The 20,829-nt window shown below is 39.3% G+C and overlaps 2 protein-coding genes across 2 annotated transcripts in view; both read left to right on the top strand.

The window, feature by feature from the left end:
* LOC109923933 (centlein-like) overlaps window positions 1-7,695 on the top strand; it is a 46,888-nt gene extending 39,193 nt beyond the window's left edge. Inside the window, exon 5 of the mRNA XM_048619992.1 lies at window positions 7,602-7,695. Within this exon, the coding sequence (XP_048475949.1) occupies window positions 7,602-7,695 (94 nt within the window). The remainder of the gene's footprint in view (window positions 1-7,601) is intronic.
* The window catches only part of LOC109936206 (centlein-like), a 211,266-nt gene continuing 198,078 nt past the window's right edge, over window positions 7,642-20,829 (top strand). Inside the window, exon 1 of the mRNA XM_048595425.1 lies at window positions 7,642-7,730. The gene's annotated coding sequence lies outside the window, so the exon portion shown is untranslated. The remainder of the gene's footprint in view (window positions 7,731-20,829) is intronic.

The raw sequence follows: 20,829 nt of genomic DNA, 5'->3' as shown, positions 1-20,829 counted from the left end.
GTGAATAACTCTCCATTAATTGGAGTCATACCTGACACAAAGGAAGATTGGTGTGACTTTTGCAGGTTAGACATCTCAGCTGCAGGACATCTCTGCAGCTATTCCTCAGGATAGTGACCTGGGCCCAAGCATCTTTAGCTGTTTCATCATTGACCTTCCATCCATTATAATGTCAGAAATGGGGATGTTTGCTGATGATTGCACAGTGTTCAGTATCATACATGATCCTCAGATACTGAAGCATTCCACTTCCAAATGTAGCAAGACTTGGACAATATGCAGGCTTCAGCTGACAAGTGACGAGTAACATTCATGCCGCACAAGTGCCAAGCAATGACCTTCTCCAAAATGAGAGAATCCAACCATTAGCCCTTGATATTCAATGACATTCCCATCACTGAATCCCCCACTGTCAACATCCTGGGGATTGCCATTGACCAGAAACTGAACTGGACTAGCCATATAAATACTGCGGCTACCAGAGTAGGTCAAGGGCTAGGAATACTGCAGTGAAGAACTCACCTCCTGCCATCCCAAAGCCTGTCCACATTCTACAAAGCGCAAGTCAGGTGGATGAAGGAATACTTTCCACTTGTTTGGATGTTTTTGCAGCTCTAAGAAAACTCAAGAAACTTGACAACATCCAGGACAAAATATCCCATTTAATTGACACCAATCCACAAATATTCATTCCAACACCGCTCGGACACAGTGGCAGCAGTGTGCATCATCTACAAGATAGCTTAATAAACATTGTAAAAGTTGGTACAAATAGCAAGAGAGGGCAATTATTACATCCCTGACTTATGCTATCATGTATTTAGATAGTTTGTTTTAGAGGGTATCCCAGAACATATGATGAGCAGTTTGCTTACAGGAGGAGTCAGCATAGTTCTATCTGAGAAATTATCTAAACGGGGACCATTTTTGCAATTTGGAATCTGCCATATTTGGAAATCATTAGACTAATGCTGCTGTTGATGCCTAAGTCAAAGAGTATTAATCAACTGTACACATGGACTTTGGAGGAACGCCTTTCCTGGTTCAAAAATCTCCCCACCCCATGTGATGCATTGTTTAAGCCAGATAAAGTTGTCACAGATAACAAGGTGTAGTGCTGGATGAACACAGCAGGCCAAGCAGCATCATAGGAGCAGGAAGGCTGATGTTTCGGGCCTAGACCCTTCATCAGAATTGGGGGAGGGGAAGGGGGTTCTGAAATAAATAGGGAGAGAGGGGGAGGCGGATAGAAGATGGATAGAAGAGAAGATAGGTGGAGAGGAAACAGACAGGTCAAAGAGGCGGGGATGGAGCCAGTAAAGGTGAGTGTAGGTGGGGAGGTAGGGAGGAGATAGGTCAGTCCAGGGAGAACGGACAGGTCAAGGGGGCGGGATGAGGTTAGTAGGTAGGAAATGGGGGTGCGGCTTGAGTTGGGAGAAGTTGTCACAGTCTTTTGCTGTCAAGTTAATGAAACAACCAAAAGGAGCCACTTGTGTTGCCGCTGTTTTAAGCTCCTTTGAAATATCAGGGAATTTTAAACGATTCTTGACCTTGCAGACTTAATCACAATTCTAAAATGAAAGAGAAATCATGTTATTTTCTCTACTGCTACTATTCAAGCTGAGTGCTCCAGAGATGTGCTTCGTTATCAACAATGGATTTGAAAGCTGGTGTGTGCTTGAATCACTTGTAAATGCAACTAATACATTTCTTTAAACTAACCATTTTCAGAACTGTGCATCTGAACATTTAAAAGCTACACTCCTACCCCACTTTGCTTCATAAGAGCATTAACAGTAGAAGTAAGTGAAGAACATATATCCCATCAAGCCTTTGCCACTATTCAGTACATTTGAGATTAATCTTCGGCTTCAAAAACACTTTCCTGTCATCTTCCTATATCTCTAGATTTACTGAAACACCAAAAATGTCAGTCTTAAACATAGGAATTCAGGAATAGGCCATTCAGTTCCTCGAGCAAGCTCTTCAGCCAGATCATGGCAGATCTGATTATAACCTGAAATCTGCATTCCCACCTACGCTAACTTTTCACTGTTTGGTTAAGAAGAATCTATCTTGTGCATTAAATATATGTAATGACTCTGCTTCCACTATGAGCAGAGTCCTAAAGACTGATGACCTTATGAAAATAAAAGTTTCATCTCATCTCTGTTTGAAACGTCTGACCCCTATTTGTAGATTTCCCAATAAGAGGAAACATCCTCTCTTCATCTACTCTGTCAAGACCTGTCAGGACCTTATATGTTGCAATCAAGTAATGCCTTACTCTTCTAAACTTGAGCAGATACAGCTTTAGCTTGTCAAACCTTTCCACATAAAACAGCCCTCCCTGACCATGCATTAATCTGGTAAACCTTCCCTGAACTACCTCCAATAGTGCATCTTTCCTTAAAAAAAGTGACCAACACTGTGCACCATACTCCAATGTGTTCTCACCAGTGCCATGTATAACTGAAGCATAACCCCCTTCCCACCACTGTTGTATTCAATCTGAAAGTATTTAACAATGAAGCATGCACAATTCATTGATGTACAGAATTCGAATGATTCATAAACTTTTGAGAGAAAAAAATTCTTATCGCAGTCCAAAGCAATCAATCCCTTATTCTAACATGTGTTCTAGATTCCCCAGCAAGGGGAGCAACTTCTGTGCCTACCCTGCCAAGCCCCTTCAGAATATTACAAACGGATCATCTATCATTCTTATAAAACCTGTTTGAATATAGACCCAATTTTCTCTGCTTCATCATCGGACAATGCTTTCATTCCAAGAACTAATCTAGTGAACCATTGCTGTCCTGCCAAAGTAAGAATGTTTCTCCTTAAGTACAGAGACCAAAACTGCTCAGAGTAATTCAGATGTAGTCTCACCATGCCGTGTGCAATTGTAATGATATATTCTGTATTCTTGTGCAATTGTAGGAATTTCTGTATCCAATCCATGGAATAAAAGCCAACATGCCATTTTCCTTCCTAAATGCTTATTGTACTGTGTGTTAACTTGCCTTGTCGCTTTGTGTTCATACCTAATACCATCTGAACATTCACATTTATGAGTTTTCATGCCTTGTAAAGAAAATTTGCTTTTTTATTCATCAGGCCAAAATGAATAACCTCACACTTGCAACATTATACTCCATTTTTTGCTTTTTGTCACTCACTTGGTGTATGTATATACCCCTGCAGCCTATAGGCTTCCTATAGAATTTTAATTAAAATGGGAATTGAATCTGGATCTTCAGGTTCAACTGAGCAGAGAGAGGGAGTCAACAACAGGATAAATTGAGGCCTAGGATCAGGGGTCCAACACTTCAACTTCAACTGAGCAGAGACGTTGGAGTCATCAACAGGATATATTGAGGCCCAGAATTGGGCTCCAGCAGATAGAGGGGAGTTAGCAACAAGATAAACTGAAGTCCAGGATTGGGACCCAGCAGAGACAGTGGAGTTGCCAACTGAATAAAACAAATCAGTCCGTGACGTCACAGGAAAGTAGTGTGTTGATTGGTTTGGGATTTTAAAAAGTATAAAGGTAAAGTCAGCACAGTGCTGCCAGACCGTAGAGCTGTTCTCTCATTAGACAGAGATGACTGGTGGTAGTTTAACCAGAGGGTCACCACACCTCAGGCAAGGGGAGAAGGTGAGAATGAGAATCCTTCATAGTAACCTCAGCCATGCATGAATTGAACCCAAACTGTTGGTGTTACTCTGCATTGGATATCATCTGTCCAACTAAATGAGCTGATCAAACCACAGGGATTTTATAAAGTTTTTTTTTTGGAAGCAACATGAATAGGTGAAATTCAGGGCTAATATAATAAAAGTAAGTATAAGTGAGAAAATTAGGGTAAGGGATGTACAATTAGAGTAGGTAAGTAATAGTTTTCTTACATAAGCATAATTATTTTTAAATAAAGAGAATAAAGAAGAGACTTAAGGGAAGTCATAGCAGAGTGTATATTGTGAAATGCTGCTCTTATTCTATGTGGCAAATCATGGAAGGTTTAGATGTCCCCGGTGGCCACATGCACATGAAGTGTGTCCAGCTGCAGCTGCTGACTAACCGCATTTTGGAGCTGGTACTGTGGATGAATTCACTGTGGAGCATCCATGATACTGCAAATGTCATGGATAGCATATTCAGTGTGATAGTCACACCACAGGTGAAGACTGAACAAGCAGAAAAGGCATGGGTGACCGCCAGACAGAGTAGAGGAGGGCAGGTAGTGCAGGAGTCCCCAGTGGCCATCCTCCTTTCCAACAGATAGACCATTTGGATTCTGTTGGGGGAGGTGACTAGGGAGAGGAAAGCACTAGGAGCCAACTTCATGACAGCATGGATGGGACTGCTGCACAAGATGGGAGGAAGAAGAACAGCAGGGCTATAGAGTTAGGAAATTCAATTGTAAGGGGAAAGCTGGTGTTTCTGCTCCACAAAAGAGATTCCAATATGGGATGTTTTCTTCTGGGTGCCAGGATCGGGGATATTACTGAACAGCTGCAGGGCACTCTGTTGGGGAGGGCAAACAGACTGACAGAGATTGTGGTACATTTTGGTACCAGTGACATAGTTAGATAAAGGGATGAGGTCCTGCAAGCAGAATTTAGGGAGCTAGGAAGTAAATTAACAAACAGGACCCAAAGGGTAGTAATCCCTGGTATACTTACAGTGCTATGTGCAAATAAGTATAGAAATAGGAGGTTAGTCCAGATGAATGCGTGGTAGAGAGATGGTGCGGGAGGGAGAGCTTCAGATTTCTGGAATGTTAGAATGGTGTTTGAAGTTGGAGGACCTGTAAAAGGCAGACAGGTTTCCCTTGAACCTGAATGGAACCAGCATCTTTGTGGAGTGGTTTGCCAGTGCTATTGGGGAACGTTTAAACTAACTTTGCAGGGTTATGGGATCTGGGGAAAATGTTCATCAGGGAGACATGTACAGCCAAAGTTGGAAGAAACAGCAAATGAGCCATGAAGACATAGAAATTATAGGCCAGTAAAGGCACAAGGGATTTTGACACCATTGAATGGTATTTATTTTAATGCAGGGAGTCTGATGAACAAGGCAGGTGAGTTGAGAGCACAAGTTAAAACATGGTGGTATGATCTCATTGCTGTCACTGAGACATATTTGAAAAAGGAGCAGGATTGGCAGCTCAATATTCCAGGACACGGTCTTCAGGTGAGACAAGGAAGGAGGGAGAAGAGGAGGGGGTGTTGCATTATTGATCAGGGAATCAATTACAGCAGTAAGGAGGGATGGCATCTTAGAAGACTTCTCAAATGAAGCATGGGTGGAATTTAAAAAGCAAAGGCGAGCAATCACAATGCTGGGAATTAAGGCCCCTTAACAGTTTGAGAGAAATGGAAGAGGAGATATGTAGGCAAATTTCAAAGAAGTGTAGAAGTTATAGCGTAGTGATAGTAGGAGATTTCAACTTCTCCAACTGGGTCGTCAGAGTGTGAAAGGTTTAGAGGAAGTAGAATTCTTAAAATACATCCAGAAGAGCTTTTTATTGCAGTATTTTTTATTGGTGTTCACTAATAAGAGGGATGATGTGAAGACAGAAATCAGGGAGAAGTATTGTGATTTACTTGAAGAAATTAGCATAGATAAGAGGTTCTGAGTGGTCTGATAGGCTTAAAAGTAGATAAAGCTCCAGAGCTGGATGAACTGTATCCCAAGCTGTTAAGTGAGGCAAGGGAGAAAACAGCAGGGACACTGCCAATAATTTTTAGTTCCTCTTTGGCCGTGAGAGAGCCCAGAGGATTTGAAGGCAGCCAATATGATACTGTTATTTAAGAAGCGAGCAAGGGATAAACCAGGAAACTACAGGCCAGTTAGTTTCCTCAGTGGTGAGGAAAACATTTAAAGTAATTTGAGGGACAGTATTAATCTGCATGTGGAGAGGCAGGGATTAATTAAGAACAGTCAGCATGGTTTTGTTATGGGGAAGTCACGTCTATCAGAAATGATAACAGAAATTGCTGGAGAAGCTCAGCAGGTCTTGCAATATCTGTGAAGAGAAAATCAGAATTAATATTTTGGGTCCAGTGACCTTTCCTCAGAACCCTCAGAACCATATCTATCAACTGGGTTGAATTTTTCAAACAGGTGACCAGGTATGTGGATGAGTGCAATGCATTTGACATAGTCTACTTGGACTTCAGTAAGATTTTTGATAAAGTCCTGCTTGGGAGACTGATAGTGATGGTGAGAGTCCTTGGGATCGAAGGAAATTTGGGTAACTGGACACAGAATCGGCAAAGCGGCAGGATGCAGAGGATGATGGTGGAGGGATGTTTTTGTGACTGGAAACCTGTGTCCAGTGGGCTTTGACAGGGATCAATTTTGGGGCCCTTGCTGTCATATATATAAACAATTTAGAATTGAATATAAGAGAACTGATCAGTAAGTTTGTGAGTGATACAAAGATTGGTGGGGGGGTAAATAGTGAGGATCATAGCCTTAGATTACAGGAGAATATAGATTACTGATCAGATCGGCTGATCAGTGGAAATGGAATTCAGTAAAGATAAGTGTGAGATGGCACACTTGGCAGGACAAACATGTAAGGGAATACATGATGAATGGTAGGACCATGAGAGGATCAGAGGGACATTAGTGTGCATACCCACCAGTCTCTTAAGGTAGCAGCACAGCTAGATAAAGTGGTCAATAAGGTATATAGGATACTTGCCTTTATTAGCTGAGGCATAGAGATTGTGTGCAGTTCTGAAATTCACATTATGGGGAGAGATATGATTGCACTGGACAGGGTGCAGAGGGGATTTACCAGGTTATTGCCTGGGCTAGAGAGTTTTAGATATGAAGAGAGATTGGACATACTTGGGTTGTTTTTCTTGGAACAGAGGAGACTGAGGGGGTCATGATTGAGATGTATAATTATGAGGTGTATAGACAGGGTAGACAGGGAAAAAAAGCTTATTCCCTCACTGGAGGGATCAGTAACCAGGTAGCATTGATTTATGTAAGGGGCAGGAAGTTTAGACTGGATGTGAGGAAAATGTTTTTCTCTCATAGGGAATTGAGATTCTGGAGCTCATTGACAATAAGAGACCACAATACTCATAACATTTAAGAAGTATTTACATGTATTCTTGTGATGCCAAGGCATGTAAGGCTGTGTATCCAGTGCCTGAAAATGGGATTAGAATAGTTAGGTGACTGATTTTGACTGGCGCAGACTGGATGGGCCAAAATGCCTTTTTCTGTGTTACAGATGTCTTTGACTATGCGTATTCTTACCCAGTTATTACCCACCTACTACCCAAATTCACCCAAAATTTATACTTGATCTCGACTTTTCACATGTAATGGCATGAGAATTTAATTAGTGCACATTATTGTTAATTTGACAATGCTTCAGTCTCCTGGCCATTATTAATTAAATCACAAAATTCCAGGTAAGTGATTGTGCAGTCCCCAATATCAAAATCAAAGTCTCCCAAGTCTGCCTTTAAAATGAAAACAACTGCCAAATAAATTTCCACTTATATAGGAATTTAGTTAAAGAGTATGGAACTCTCTTTGTCTATTCTGTTTTTTGCATGTTGTTCAGAACTCTCATGTTCGTTGTTGCTTGTATTTATTTAGGCATGTTCTCGAGAAAAGAAAACGCAAAGAAATCAATGGCTGAGAACAGTGAAAACTGAAACAAAAGTTGCTGCACCACAATTTCATTCCAAAGGTATTTGGTTTATACTATTGTATATACTATTGTGATTTGGTGGTTGTTGCAAATTAGAAATAATTGATTAAATTTTTATCAAAATGTGTGTTTTTGTAAAATATGTTTCTCCAAAGAATGCCAAACTATGTCAACTGGAAATAATTGCATAAAAGTGTGGCTGTCGGTTGTGGCTCAGTTGGTACCGCTCTCGCTCCTGAGTTATTGATCAAGGTTCTAATTTCAAGTCCCATTCAATACTTGAACATGGTAATAAAGGCAGACTCTCAAACGCTGTACTGAGAAAGCACAGCACTTTCAAAGGTGCTATCTATCAGGTGAGATGGTAAATAAAGCCTGCTCTAGTGGATGTAAGAACTTAAGAAATCAGAGTGGAGTAGACCATTCAGCCCCTGAAGCCCTCCCTGCCATTCTATCAGGATATGACTTATCTGCTATAGGCCTCAACTCCTTTCTCATGCCAGCTCCTCATTGCCATAAACGTCTCACTTTTTCAAAAATCCATCAATCTCCTCTTCAAATACTTTGTGATCTAGCCTCCACAACTCTCTGAGGTAGAAAATTTCAGAAGTAATTCCTTTGCATCTGTTTTAAATGACTGTCCCTTATTCTACAACTATATCCCATAGTTTGAGATTCCACTACTACAGAAAGCATCTGCTAGGCCCCCTGAGAAACTTGTATATTTCAAAAAAATCACTCTTCATTCTTCTAAACTCTTAATAAATAATGGCCGAACCTGTTTAGCTGTCCTTGATGTCAACCCCTTCATCCCAGGAATCAGCCTACCGAATTTCTTTCAATTGCTTCTGATGCCAGTACGCCCTTTCTTAAATGTAGAGACCAACATTGTACACAGTATTCCAAGTGTGGCCTCACCAGCCCCAACACTCTGTACAGTTGTAACAAGATTTTCATACATTTAAACTCCAACCACCAGCAATTAAGGCCAAAATTCCATTTGCCTTTTTAATCACGTGCTGTGTTTACATTCTTAGTTTTAGTGTTTCATGCACAAAACAGTCAGATCTCCTTGTGCTGCACTTGTTGGAGTCTCACTTTCTTTAAATTATAAGCTGCCTTTTGATTCTTCCTATCAAATTGCATTTGAGGAAGGTAGTGTTAATGTCTTTGCGCTAGTAATTCAGAACACTAGGCTAATGACCTGGGAACACAGGTACGAATCCCACCATGGCAGATGGTGAAATTTGAATTCATAAAAATCTGGAATTATAAGGTAACCAAATGACTACTGTGTAACCCATTGTAAAAACCCATCCAGTTCACTACTGTCCTTTGGGGAAAGAAATCTGCCACCTTCGCTGGTCAGCTTACATGTGACTCCAGGCCCACATTAACGTAATTGTCTCTTAACTTCCCTCTGGGCTATTACAATGGCTAATTAGTGTGTGCCTAGCCAGCGACGCCCACATTCCAAGAAATAAAATGACCGCACATTGCCATCAATCAAATTGTTAGCCACTTACGCAATGTATCAATATTCCTTCTGCATATTCCTTATGTCCTCATCACAATATGCCCCCCCATCTATTTTTTTATCATCAGCAAATTTTGAAACATTGCATGAAGACATTCAGCTCTCTTTGCATATCTGAGCTCTCCAACCTCTCAGCATTTGGATAATACAAATCTTTTTTTATTCTTCCTGCTAATTTGGACATTTTACATTTTTCCACATTTTACTCCATTTGTCACATCTTTTCCTTCTCAATTAACCTATCAATATCTCCTTGTAACCTCCATGTATCTCTTTAAACCTTACATTCCTACCTAGCTTTGTATTATTAGCAAATTTGACAACCATACCTCCTGGCATTTCATCTAAGTCAGTTATATAAATTGTAAACAGTTGATGTCCCAGCATTTGTTACATTTTGCCACCTGAAAAAGACCCATTTATGCCTACTGTCTCTTTCCTGTTAGTCAGCCAATCTTCTATCCATGTCAATATATTACCCCTTATACCATGAGCTTTTATATTCTGCAATAACCTTTGACGTGACACCTTATCAAATGCCTTCTAGAAATCATCACCTTTATGCGCAGTATGTGCTAACTCCTCAGAGAATTCCATTTGGGTTGTCAAGCATGATTTGAATCTATCTTTGAATCTATCCAAATGCCTGCTAAAACTTTTTAAGTAATAGTTTCTGACATTTTCCCTGTAACAGATGTTAAGATGACTTGCCTGTTGTTTCTTGCTTTCTGTCTCCCTCTCTTTTTAAATATAGGAGCTACATTTGCTATCTTCCAACCTAATGCAACCTTCTTCAAATCGAAGGAGGTTTGGAAAATTAAAATCAACACATCAACTATCTCACAAGCCAGGACCTTAAGATCAGGAATTTACTCAGTATCACTTCTCTGCTGATTGTGATTTTCCTAGGTTCTCTTCCATTTCCTGGTTTATTGCTGCTTGTTGGATGTTATTTAAATGTTTAATTCACTTGCCATTTTCTTGTTCTTCATTAGTTTTTCTCCATTCTCACTTTCTATGGGGCTATGCACAATTTGTTAATTTATTTTCTCCTTTCAACATTTATGGAAAATAATATTATGTTTTTATATTTTTAGCTAGCTTTCTCTCATGCTGTAATATTTCATTCTTTATTAATTTTTTTTGTTCATTCTTTGCAGTTTCTTATATTCTGTTCAATTTTCTGACCTGCTATCGATCTTTGTACTTTTTTTTTACTTTAATACTATCTATATTTCTAGTTAACTAAGGATAATGTGTCCTTCCTTTGGAATTTTTCTTATATATTTGAATATTTATTCTGAGTGTTCTGAAATATCCCGTAATGTCTCCTACTGGGTCTCTGTTGACCTATTCTTCTACCTAATTTGTTGATTCATTTCAATTAGCTTTGCTTCCATACCCCTATAGTTCATGTTATTTAAGTTTAAAAAAATAACTTCGAACCTACTCCTCCCTACCTCAAACTGAATGTAAAATCCAATCATTTTAAGTTTGCTGCAACCTAAGGCTGCTTTTACAATGAAGAGATAATTAATCCTATCTTGTTGCCTGATACCAGGTCTAGTGTAGCTTGTTCTCCAGTTGGCTCCAGAACATGCACTTCTGAGAAATTCTCCCAAGAAAGTTCTATGAACTCCTCATCTAGGTTATCTTTGCCCATCTGTCTTTTTCAGTTAATAAGTAGATTAAAATCTTGCATGTTTATTGCTGTGCCTCTCTGACAAGCTCTCATTATCTTTTCAGTTGTGTCCCACCTTTGCGAGCATTACTGTTGGGGGTGTTGTACACAACTCTCACAAGTGAATTTTTGCCTTTATCATTTCTCATTTCTACCCAAACTGATTCCACATCTTAGTTTCCTGAAGTTAGGCCATCCTTCTCTTATCATCATTAACTAATGAGAGGCACCCCTCGACCTTTCCTTAGTTCCCTGTCCTTCCTAAATGTTCTGGATGATTTAAGATTCACGTCCAAATCAGTGTCATTCTTCGAGCATGTCTTTAATAGCTACCAGATCATACTTATTTATTTTTGTTTGTGTTCTCAGTTTAACTGTTTTGTTCTGAATGCTCATTGCATATAGTTACAGAGCCTCAGAGCAAAGTACTGCAGATGCTGGAATGTGTACTGTAAACAACAAATGCTAGAGATCACAGTGGATCAAGCAGCGTCCACGGAGAGAGAGCAAGCTAACGTTTCAAGTCCAGATGACATTTCATTAGAGCTGATGTCAGCTGAAGAGTCATCTAGATTCGATGTGTAGCTTGCTGTCATTCCACGGATGCTGCCTGACCCTTTTAGATTCAGCGCTTTTTGTTTTATCACTCTGCTCTCTTCTTGTAACTTCTTGTCTTATCTTATGATTGATTCTTTGCTTTGTACTTTCTATCCCTTTCTGTCATGGCCTGTTTACAATTTCCCATATTAACACCTTTCTCTCAGCCTTTACTTGACGTTTATTCCAACAAAAGCTTTACAAACTTGATCCCTTGCCTCTGTTATTCAGTATAAAATATTCTCTAGTTCCCTAGTTATGCAGTTGGCAAGAGTGCAACACCCAGCACAGTGTAGATGTAGACTGTCCCAACAGTACAGATGCTCCTTTTGTGCCTGTGCTCCACAAACCAGAATCCACTTCTCCCATACCAATTTTTCAGCCATGCTCACTTACTACTTGGTATTTTAGGACTGCATGCTTGCAGTTTTTGAGTAAGTTAGTACTCTATATTATTTTGTACAAATCTAATTTAGTTTGTAACTGGTAGCTGACATTAAACTGAAATCTGCAGTTTAATTTCTGTAGGTGCCAGCCTGAGGCAGTGTCCTCTCAAGGGTTTGAGTGTGGCAGCTTAAGAGCAGTCTTCTTTTTATTCATTCATGGGACTTGGGTGTTTCTAGCTGCCCAGCATTTATTGCCCATTCTTAGATGCCCTTGAGAAGGTGGTGATAAGCTGCCTTCTTGAACCCTGCAGTCCACAATGACATTAAGGAGGGAATTCCAGGATTTTTGACCTAGCGACAATGGAGAGATGGTGATATATTTCCAAGTCAGATGGTGAATGGCTTGAAAAGGAACTTGTAGGTGGTGGTGTTCCCATGTATCTGCTACCCTTGTCCTTCTATATGGAAGTGGTTGTGGGTTTGAAAGGTGCTGTCTATGGATCTTTGGTGAATTTCTGCCGTGTATCTTGTTGATAGTACACACATTGCTGCTAACGAGTGTCAGTGGTGTGGGGAGTGGATCTTTGTGGACGTATGCTAATCAAATGGGCTGCTTTGACCTAGATGATGTCAAGCTACATGAATGTTGTTGGAGCTGCATCCATCCAGGCAAGTGTGGAGTATTCCATCACACTCCTGACTTGTGCCTTGTAAATGATGGACAGGCTTTTGGGGAGTCAGCAGGTGAGGTAACCACCGCAACATTCTTAGCCTCTGAATTGCTCTTGTAACCACTGTTTATGTGGTGAGTCCATTTGAGTTTCTGGCCATTGGTGACTCGAAGGATGTTGATAGTGGGGATTCAGTGATGGTAACACCACTGAATGTCAAGGAACAGTGGTTAGACTGTCTGTTATTAGAGATGGTCATCATCTGGCATTTGTGTGGCGTGAATGTTACTTAGAATTTTAACTTCTAATTTAAGTTTACTTAGAAAGCAGCTGTTTCCTTATTCTGTGAATCAGCTAGCCCTTGGCGTTGCCGTGACGTAATTGGTTAAAGTGCCTGCCTGCTAAACAGGCAATCTAAATGTCAAATCTCAGTGGTGCCTTAAGGGCCCTTTTGTGGTGCAGTGGTAGTGTCCTTACTCCTGGACCAGGAGACCTGGGTTCACATTCCACCTGCTCCAGAGGTGTGTAATAACATCTCTGAACAGGTTGATTAAATTAAAAGAAAAAAAATCAGCTAGCCCATTTGTTCTAAAAGCTATAATATCAACTAGCAAACTCAGTTTACTGAGGGCTGAGTCCTTGTAGTTATTAGGCAAGGAAGTTTTGTTTTTATTTTACACAAAGCTAATCCAGTTTGTAATTGACGTTCAACTGAAATCTACAGTTGAAGATTTGTAGTTGCCAGCCTGAAGCAGAGTTTTACCAAGACTTCAAGCAAAAGAGCAGCTTAATTAAGAAGCAGCTGAAACTGGATCGTCATTGATAGTTAGCTGGCCCTTTTGTCTTAGGACTATATAAAAGTAGCCAATTACCCCTCCAGCACCATTTTGATATTGCCCTTTCCCTTTATCCCTCACCTTTGCTGTTATTGCATTGCCCTTAATGGACTTTGCATACAAGTTAATCAATTGGACATGAATGATTTAGTGCTGGTTGTTAATACCATGGGTAATTTGGTAGTGGGAGAAACTTGATTGTCTGTGATAACACTTCTGGATAGAAGAAAAACAGAGAAAACAAAGATTTGAAATAAAAGTAGCCAATTTAGTATGAGTTAGCACTTGAGTGTGACTCACAGTAGGATGCCAGAGCTAAGTGATTCAGGAAGTTAACAGAGGAAGGAAAAGAAATAGTTTGTGGCTTTTGCTTTTCTAAAACTTATAGCACCTCAGGAATTGATTCTTATTCTGCTTTAAGGAGATGAAGATAGTTACTTGGTATCTGGTAAGTGATTAAGCTTATTCTATTCCCAAGGTTCAACATAGAGTAGCAACTGGTAACAAGGTTAAGAAAATATGTAAAAATTTAACTAAATACATAATTGAAGAAAATAATGATAATAGATACTTCAAACACTAAGGATGGCAGGACAGGTGCTGTGCAAATGCAGCCTTGGTCCAGAGCAAATATGTTAAAGCAAATATTTGAAGTTTGACTAGCTTTGGCTCAGAGTTTCTAAGCTGGAGGTTGAACAACAGACACTGCCATGCATCAGGGAAGGGGACAGTTACTTGAATTCTCAGTACCATGAGAAAAACACACCTCCTCGAGCTTGGGTTGTCTGATTTGGTCAGTGTTTGGGAACGGGAGAGTGTCACCATGAGTGAGGCAGATACAGAGACCAGTGGTTAAGACCATAGGAGCTTCAGCCTTTGCAATTGTCCAATATCTTCAAAAGTACTTCATTGGCTCTAAAGTGCTGTAATGCCTGCCAGTGGTCGTGAAAAGCACTGTATGAATACAAGTTTTTTTTTGTGGTGTATTAACGGTTGGCTTCTAATGCTGCCATTACTTTCTAGCATACGTTGACAATCTCTACAAAGTTTTTTAAATATGATTAAGTACTCTACACTATGCAAATTATTTTCTTTTTTCTTAGTGGGTGTACTACCAACTTTAGTGGTAATATCTCTGAAATTTTTAACATAATATTTTTAAACGATTTTCTCTTTAATAAATGGATTCTACCTTGTAAATTTCAGCCACTCTGTTCCAAGACTCTCTTAGTTTGTCTCTAGCTTCCACTCTCCATAAACTTAAGATGACTTAAAATTACTTTACTAGCACTCTAACCTGCTCTCAGTCCCATTCACCTGTCAGTAGTGTTTTCATTTACCTACCTGCGTTCCAAGTCCTCCAATGTCCCAGGTTTAAGATTTGGATCCTCTGTTAAGATCACTCAATGTCCTTAATTCCCTTGTCTCTGTAGCCATTTGGATCTTTGCAACCCCTATAGCAATGCATTCCTCTCACTGTGTTAACTTGTTTCCCCATTTGTCTCACCCAGCTTTGGCTGCTGTTCCTTTAGCTGTCTCAAGTCATAGCTCTAGAATACGCTCCCCGAACATCTTCCTTCTTTTTCCTCTGAGATGACCCTTAAAATCAACTGCTTTCAGGTTAGAATCTATTATGTAGGTTTGAACCTAGTGTGGGAAATAAATCCCACCAGACCATCTCAGATTCTAAATCAGGTTCATTAAAATGAAAAGGATGAAATTAGAAATGTAGGAAAACAAAGTATGTAATCAACATCTATAAAAAGAATGGCTGCCTTTGAAGTTTCAATCCCAATAAATAATGGATATGTCCCTTTCAGAAAATGACTTAAGGCACAAGCAAAATGAAGCACCAAGGCAGATGAAGGTTAAAATTGATATCCTGATTTCAAACCTCTTGGGACAGCTGATCTAATTTTTTTTAGAGAACAATACTCTTACTATTATCATAGTATTGAGATACTGTTAAATCTGTTTTGCTAAATTTGGCACTTTGATAACACAGTCTTAAAGATGCAAATCGATATCCTGCGTTTACTTATCATGAAACAATTGTCCTGATTTTTAAACCCTTTCATTAATCAAAATGAGAAAATGCTCTCACTGGCCTCTAGTAAGGACCTAATCTTTTGCGTGAAAATTATCGTGCCCTTCCACCAACCTAAGTAGTTGTTGTTTGGACACATTTGATTTGATTTCATTTGATTTATTGTTATCACATGTACCTAAGTATCGTGAAAAGTTTTGTTTTGTGTGCAGTACAGGCAGATCGTAACAAACAAAGATCATAGGGTGATTGAACAGAGCATGGAATACAAAGTTATGGCTGCAAAGAAGATGCAAAAAAATTTGAAATTTGAGATGTCCAGTCAGAAGTCTAATAACAGCAAGGAAGAAGCGGTTCTTGAACCAGTGGTATGTGTGTTTAAGCTTTTGTATCTTCTGCCTGATGGAAGAGGTTGGAAGAGATTATAACTAGGGTGGGCGGGGTCTTTGATGATGTTGGCTGCCTTTCCGAGGCATTGAGAAGTGTAGATGGAGTCAGTGGATGGAAGGTTGGCTTGCGTGTTGGTCTGGGCTGTGTTCACAACTTTCTGTAGTTTCTTATGGTCCTGGGCAAACCAGTTGCCATACCAGGCCATGATGCATCCAGATAGAATGCTTTCTACATTCCATCTATAAAATTTGGTGAGAGTCCTTATGGGCACACCGAATTTACTTAGCCTCCTGAGGAACAGGAGGAATTGTTGTGCCTTCTTGACTGTCACATCAACATGGATGGTCCAGGGCAGATTGTCAATGATCGTCATTCCTAAGAACTTGAGGCTCTTGACTATCTCCACCTCAGCTCCATTGATGTAGATAGGGGCGTGCCCTCCTTCTTGCTTCCTGAAGTCGATAATTAGCTCTTTAGTTTTGCTGACGTTGAGGGAGAGATTGTTATCTTTACACGAATTCACCAAGCACTATATCTCTTTCCTGTATTCTGTCTCATCATTGTTTGATATCCGGCCTACACCGGTGGTTTCGTCAGCGAACTTGTAGTTGGAGTTCAGATGAAATTTGGCCACACGGTCATGAGTGTACAGGGAGTACAGTAGGAGGTTGAATGCCCCTCCTTGTGGGGCGCCGGTGTTGAGGATTGTTGTGGAGGAGGTTCTGACGGTGGAGCAGAGTCCTTGGTTTCGGAGTTTGGAAATTAGTTTGTTTAGGATTATAGTATTGAAGGCAGTTTGTTGGTCTGTTGACTTGCTATGTGTATTATATATTGCTACCATCTTACTGGCAAACACATCAAAGAATCAATCAGTGAAGGGCCATTCCGTTGTCTTTTGCATCCTATCCCTGAATTGTATATATCGCATGCACAAAGTAATCAAAATTAGTTCTTTACACATTTTCTGTACATGCTATTTTAACAGCAGCCATAAAAAGCACTTCATCTGCCTTGGCACTTAGAGTCTTTTTCCCAAACAAACTATTCCCTCCTCCTGATGAGTACTGTGTGATTATCTCAGTTGTGCGCAGAAGATCGATCTGCAGAATAAAAATACTGCCTACCTTTCTTTAAGCAGCATTCTCCATACACCAAACTCCCAACTGGCCAATCCTTCTGGCCTTGTACTCAATGTAAATAATTGATGTCTCAGTAAATGGCTTAAGGCAAAAATAAAATGATGCACCAAGACTGAGCTCATACATCTATACTGCATTGACCCAAGCTGGGTCACACGGAGATACCTCTGATACACTGCCACAAGACATCAAAGAAGATTTTGTGTTTTTACCTATTTAAAAAAAAGCTCTTGACTCCTCTAGCAGTGTGTAGAAAATTTACATTTGGGGAGTGGGGGGCTAGTGGGAGACAACCGTCCCATGTATCTAAGCTTTCTGTGATGTATGGTCTTTAGATTTATAAACAACAGAAAAACTAGTTTGGGTTGAATCATGCAATGATGCATTTTTTGTATTATTCAGGTATTGTTTTGAGAGGATGATGTGTCCAATCAGTCAATTAGAGTTTATCACCAATGTGTGCGTAAACAAAACCGAAGGATTTGGTTGAGTATACAAGATGTACAAGCACAACATAACACATTTCAAGATTTCAAATGTACACAAAATATACAGTCAATGCAGTTGGGGCAATATATAGCACGTGAAATTCGACCATGAAAAATATGTTTTGCAGACATTAGAATAAAGAAGTACACTTTAATATGGAGTAGGTGTAGGGAGAATTAGAAAGAAACTTTTGAGTGATAGATTATTAGTCACTGGAAAATATAGAGTTGCAGTTGAGAAAATGAAAGGAATGTTGATATTTACATTTTGAACAATAATGTTGCTAAGGGTTACACAGAATTCTGTAACATGTCTGTCACTTCACATCTGGTTTTTACAGTACTGAAGTGTATGATCAACTTTGGAAATTGTGCAGAGAGATGAACAGCATTGATCCCAATTGGAAAGAAAACGTTTGACATACTTAAACTTTCTTTTTGAAAGGAAGATGTTAACCAGAATCAGAAGGAGGCAAAGATAGATAAATCCAAAGGATGACTTCAGATTAAGCTCGAAAAGAAGGGTCAATATGATAGATATTTAAATTAACGAGAAACAGTTTGAATATTATGCCTGCATTTTGTCAAACTGTTCATTTCTATTGTTGATATAACAAGGTGTAGAGCTGGTGAATACAGCAGACCCGAAACATCAGCTTTCCTGCTCCTCTGATGCTGCCTGACCTGCTGTGTTCATCCAGCTCTACGCCTTGTTATCTCAGATTCTCCAGCATCGGCAGTTCCTACCATTTCTATTGTTGGATGTCCTTGTATGCGTTTTTAATCATTAAAGTTTCAGGATGTAGATTTTTCAGATTTCGCTTTTTCATTTTTTTCTCCTGCTCATTGGTTTCACAGACCCCAATGCCTCCTCCATTTGGTCAATATTCAAGTATGAACATCCATCATACACCCTCCGGTCATGGGGAGCATGTGATAGGCACAAACTTAGTAAGCCCACATTTTATTGACACTGATAGTCTATCTGCCTAAGAGGTATTTTCCAATAACACAGATTAAACTAGCTGGGAAAAAATGTGTTTGAGTGCTAATATGAGCTGTGTGATAGAAAAGCGATGCAGTAGTCACTCACTATATTGAGTACAGATATCAGCAGCTTGCTGTCTATAACTTGACCCAGAGTGAAAGATGACCCCGTTTTCCTTATTTCACAATTTGTACTTAGGCTGCTTTGGCATATAGATGACTCCACCCCATTGTTTTTGCTCAGAAATGTTATACTGGTTTTAGCCTCAATTTCTCATCTCACCAATATATGTTTTCCTCGCCTTATACGTTGGTGCATTGACTTAAGCAAGTGGTACGGATTGTGTTGCCATGATAATGTCCACACACACACAGACTGTGGGCAGCAAATGACAAATTGAAATGGATCCTTTGGCACAAAGCATAAAAATGGATTCAAGGTAAAAGTTATGACATTTGCTAACATTGAAATAATTATGCTGCAGCAAAGGAGTTCAGTATTAGTGAGAAATGATTTGAGAATGCATGAAGAAAGAATCCCCTTTGAAGAGATGCCAAGATCAGATGCGTCATGAGAACAGGGTCCAGCCACTCTTAGCAGCATATATCACAATGGATTTTCTCAAATTGTCAGACTAGTTACCTTGCCACAAGAAATGTAATGTATGTACCAAATCAAACCCTGTAAACACTTTAGAAGTCCTGTAAAATCTTAATGCAATAGCTAGTTGGTGTACTCACTTTATAGAACAAAAATATCCAATGTTACAACACAAGACCAAGATGACTGAGAGGCTACCAAATGCCCTCAATATACCAAAATTACCAGTTTCTAGGATTCATCAGACAGTGCAAAATCATCAGTAGCCATTGTCTGATTGACAGTGCTCTACAAACGATTATATGCTGAACAGATTCGAAAACAGTTCTGGTGAAAATGGCCGGACACAAGATTGTAAAATTCATGTGCTACTAGCCAGCATGGTCGATGCAACAAAATTAAAGGCTATGGTAATTTTCAAGCATAAAACCATGCCGAAAATCTGTTTGGAGCCTTTGTGCTTGGTCATGACAACATTGAATGGATGAGAATTGTTAGATAATGTGTAGAATCCTAATGGCCTATGCAAAGAATGTAGCTTATTAGAATTAGACATATTCTGATCCAATATAACCAATAAGATCAAGAGGTGCTCACAAATAAATAACATCCTCATTGCAGTGATTAAAGGTATCTTTGTGGAATTCACTCATTCAATAAAATATTGCATTGACTTAATTTGAATTGGCGGACTTTTTGTACACTTTAAAATGGTGACCAACTACAGCAACATAGGCTCTGGCAGTTCATATTTTCTACATGACTTACAAGTTCACTTTTATTTTGAATGGATTTTCTGAGGCTTCAAAGGTCGAGTTTTATATGGCTTGATTTACTATAACTGTTCTATGGTTTCATGCACTCACTGAATGCATTATATATTACAGCTTGCTTTAATACCATTGTTGATTGACCCATTCATTGGGAAAACATGTCCTGTGACAGCTAGGTAAATGTTCTCTTCTACTGCTCACTGTTGCTGCCTGTCTTCTCTTGGCTGGATATAGCTACTCTGCAGAGTTATGTTGTTCACTACTATTTGAAGCACTCCCCTTAATTAATCCAGACATTTGTACCTTGGCTGAAGAAAATCAGTGGTCTACTCCTTATGGATTCAGACAGCCGTACAGGCATTGCATTTTAATAGCAGTTCAGCACTGACTAAACTTTCTGTTTTGGTGGCAAAGTAATTTTATGACAGTAAGTAGTATTCCAGAATGTAAACACTAAGATTGATAAAATCCAAGTTAATACAAGTTATGCCTTAGCTTTATATTGCTCAGATCATTACTTAGAATAGCATTTTCAGCTTTGGTAGCAAATATTTAGTTATGCTGGAAAGGATGCATAAAAGAGAGACAGTACAAATCCCAAGTACAAGGGGAGTGACTATGAAGGAGGATGGGAGAATTTTAAATATCGTATTCACAAAAGTATTGCAATGAAGTATGAATTTTTCAATAATTGTGAATTGCAACAGTTACTTTTTCTAACATTAAATGAGTGTAATAATTGTTTTAATGGCCAATTGAACAATGTTCTTGAATGCAAGGCTTCCAGATGTATTACATTGCTAATTGTTAGTTATAGAAATATAATCTTGTGGTTTCTATAATCTTGTGGTTTGCCAGCAATTCACTCTCATTACCCATTCCAAAGGGCCTGCCTTTCAAAGTTGGATGCGATTAGCTTACAATGTCAACATCAAGAATAGGATTTTGCTGTATTATTCTTTGAGTGCCTGGTCAATGATGTATCAGAAATAGCCTGTATTAGAA

The sequence above is a fragment of the Rhincodon typus genome, chromosome 3 (assembly GCF_021869965.1).
Source record: "Rhincodon typus isolate 14 chromosome 3, sRhiTyp1.1, whole genome shotgun sequence".
Lineage (NCBI taxonomy): Eukaryota > Metazoa > Chordata > Chondrichthyes > Orectolobiformes > Rhincodontidae > Rhincodon > Rhincodon typus.
Note: the sequence above shows the minus strand (reverse complement) of the source record. Positions and strands in the feature narration are given on the sequence as shown.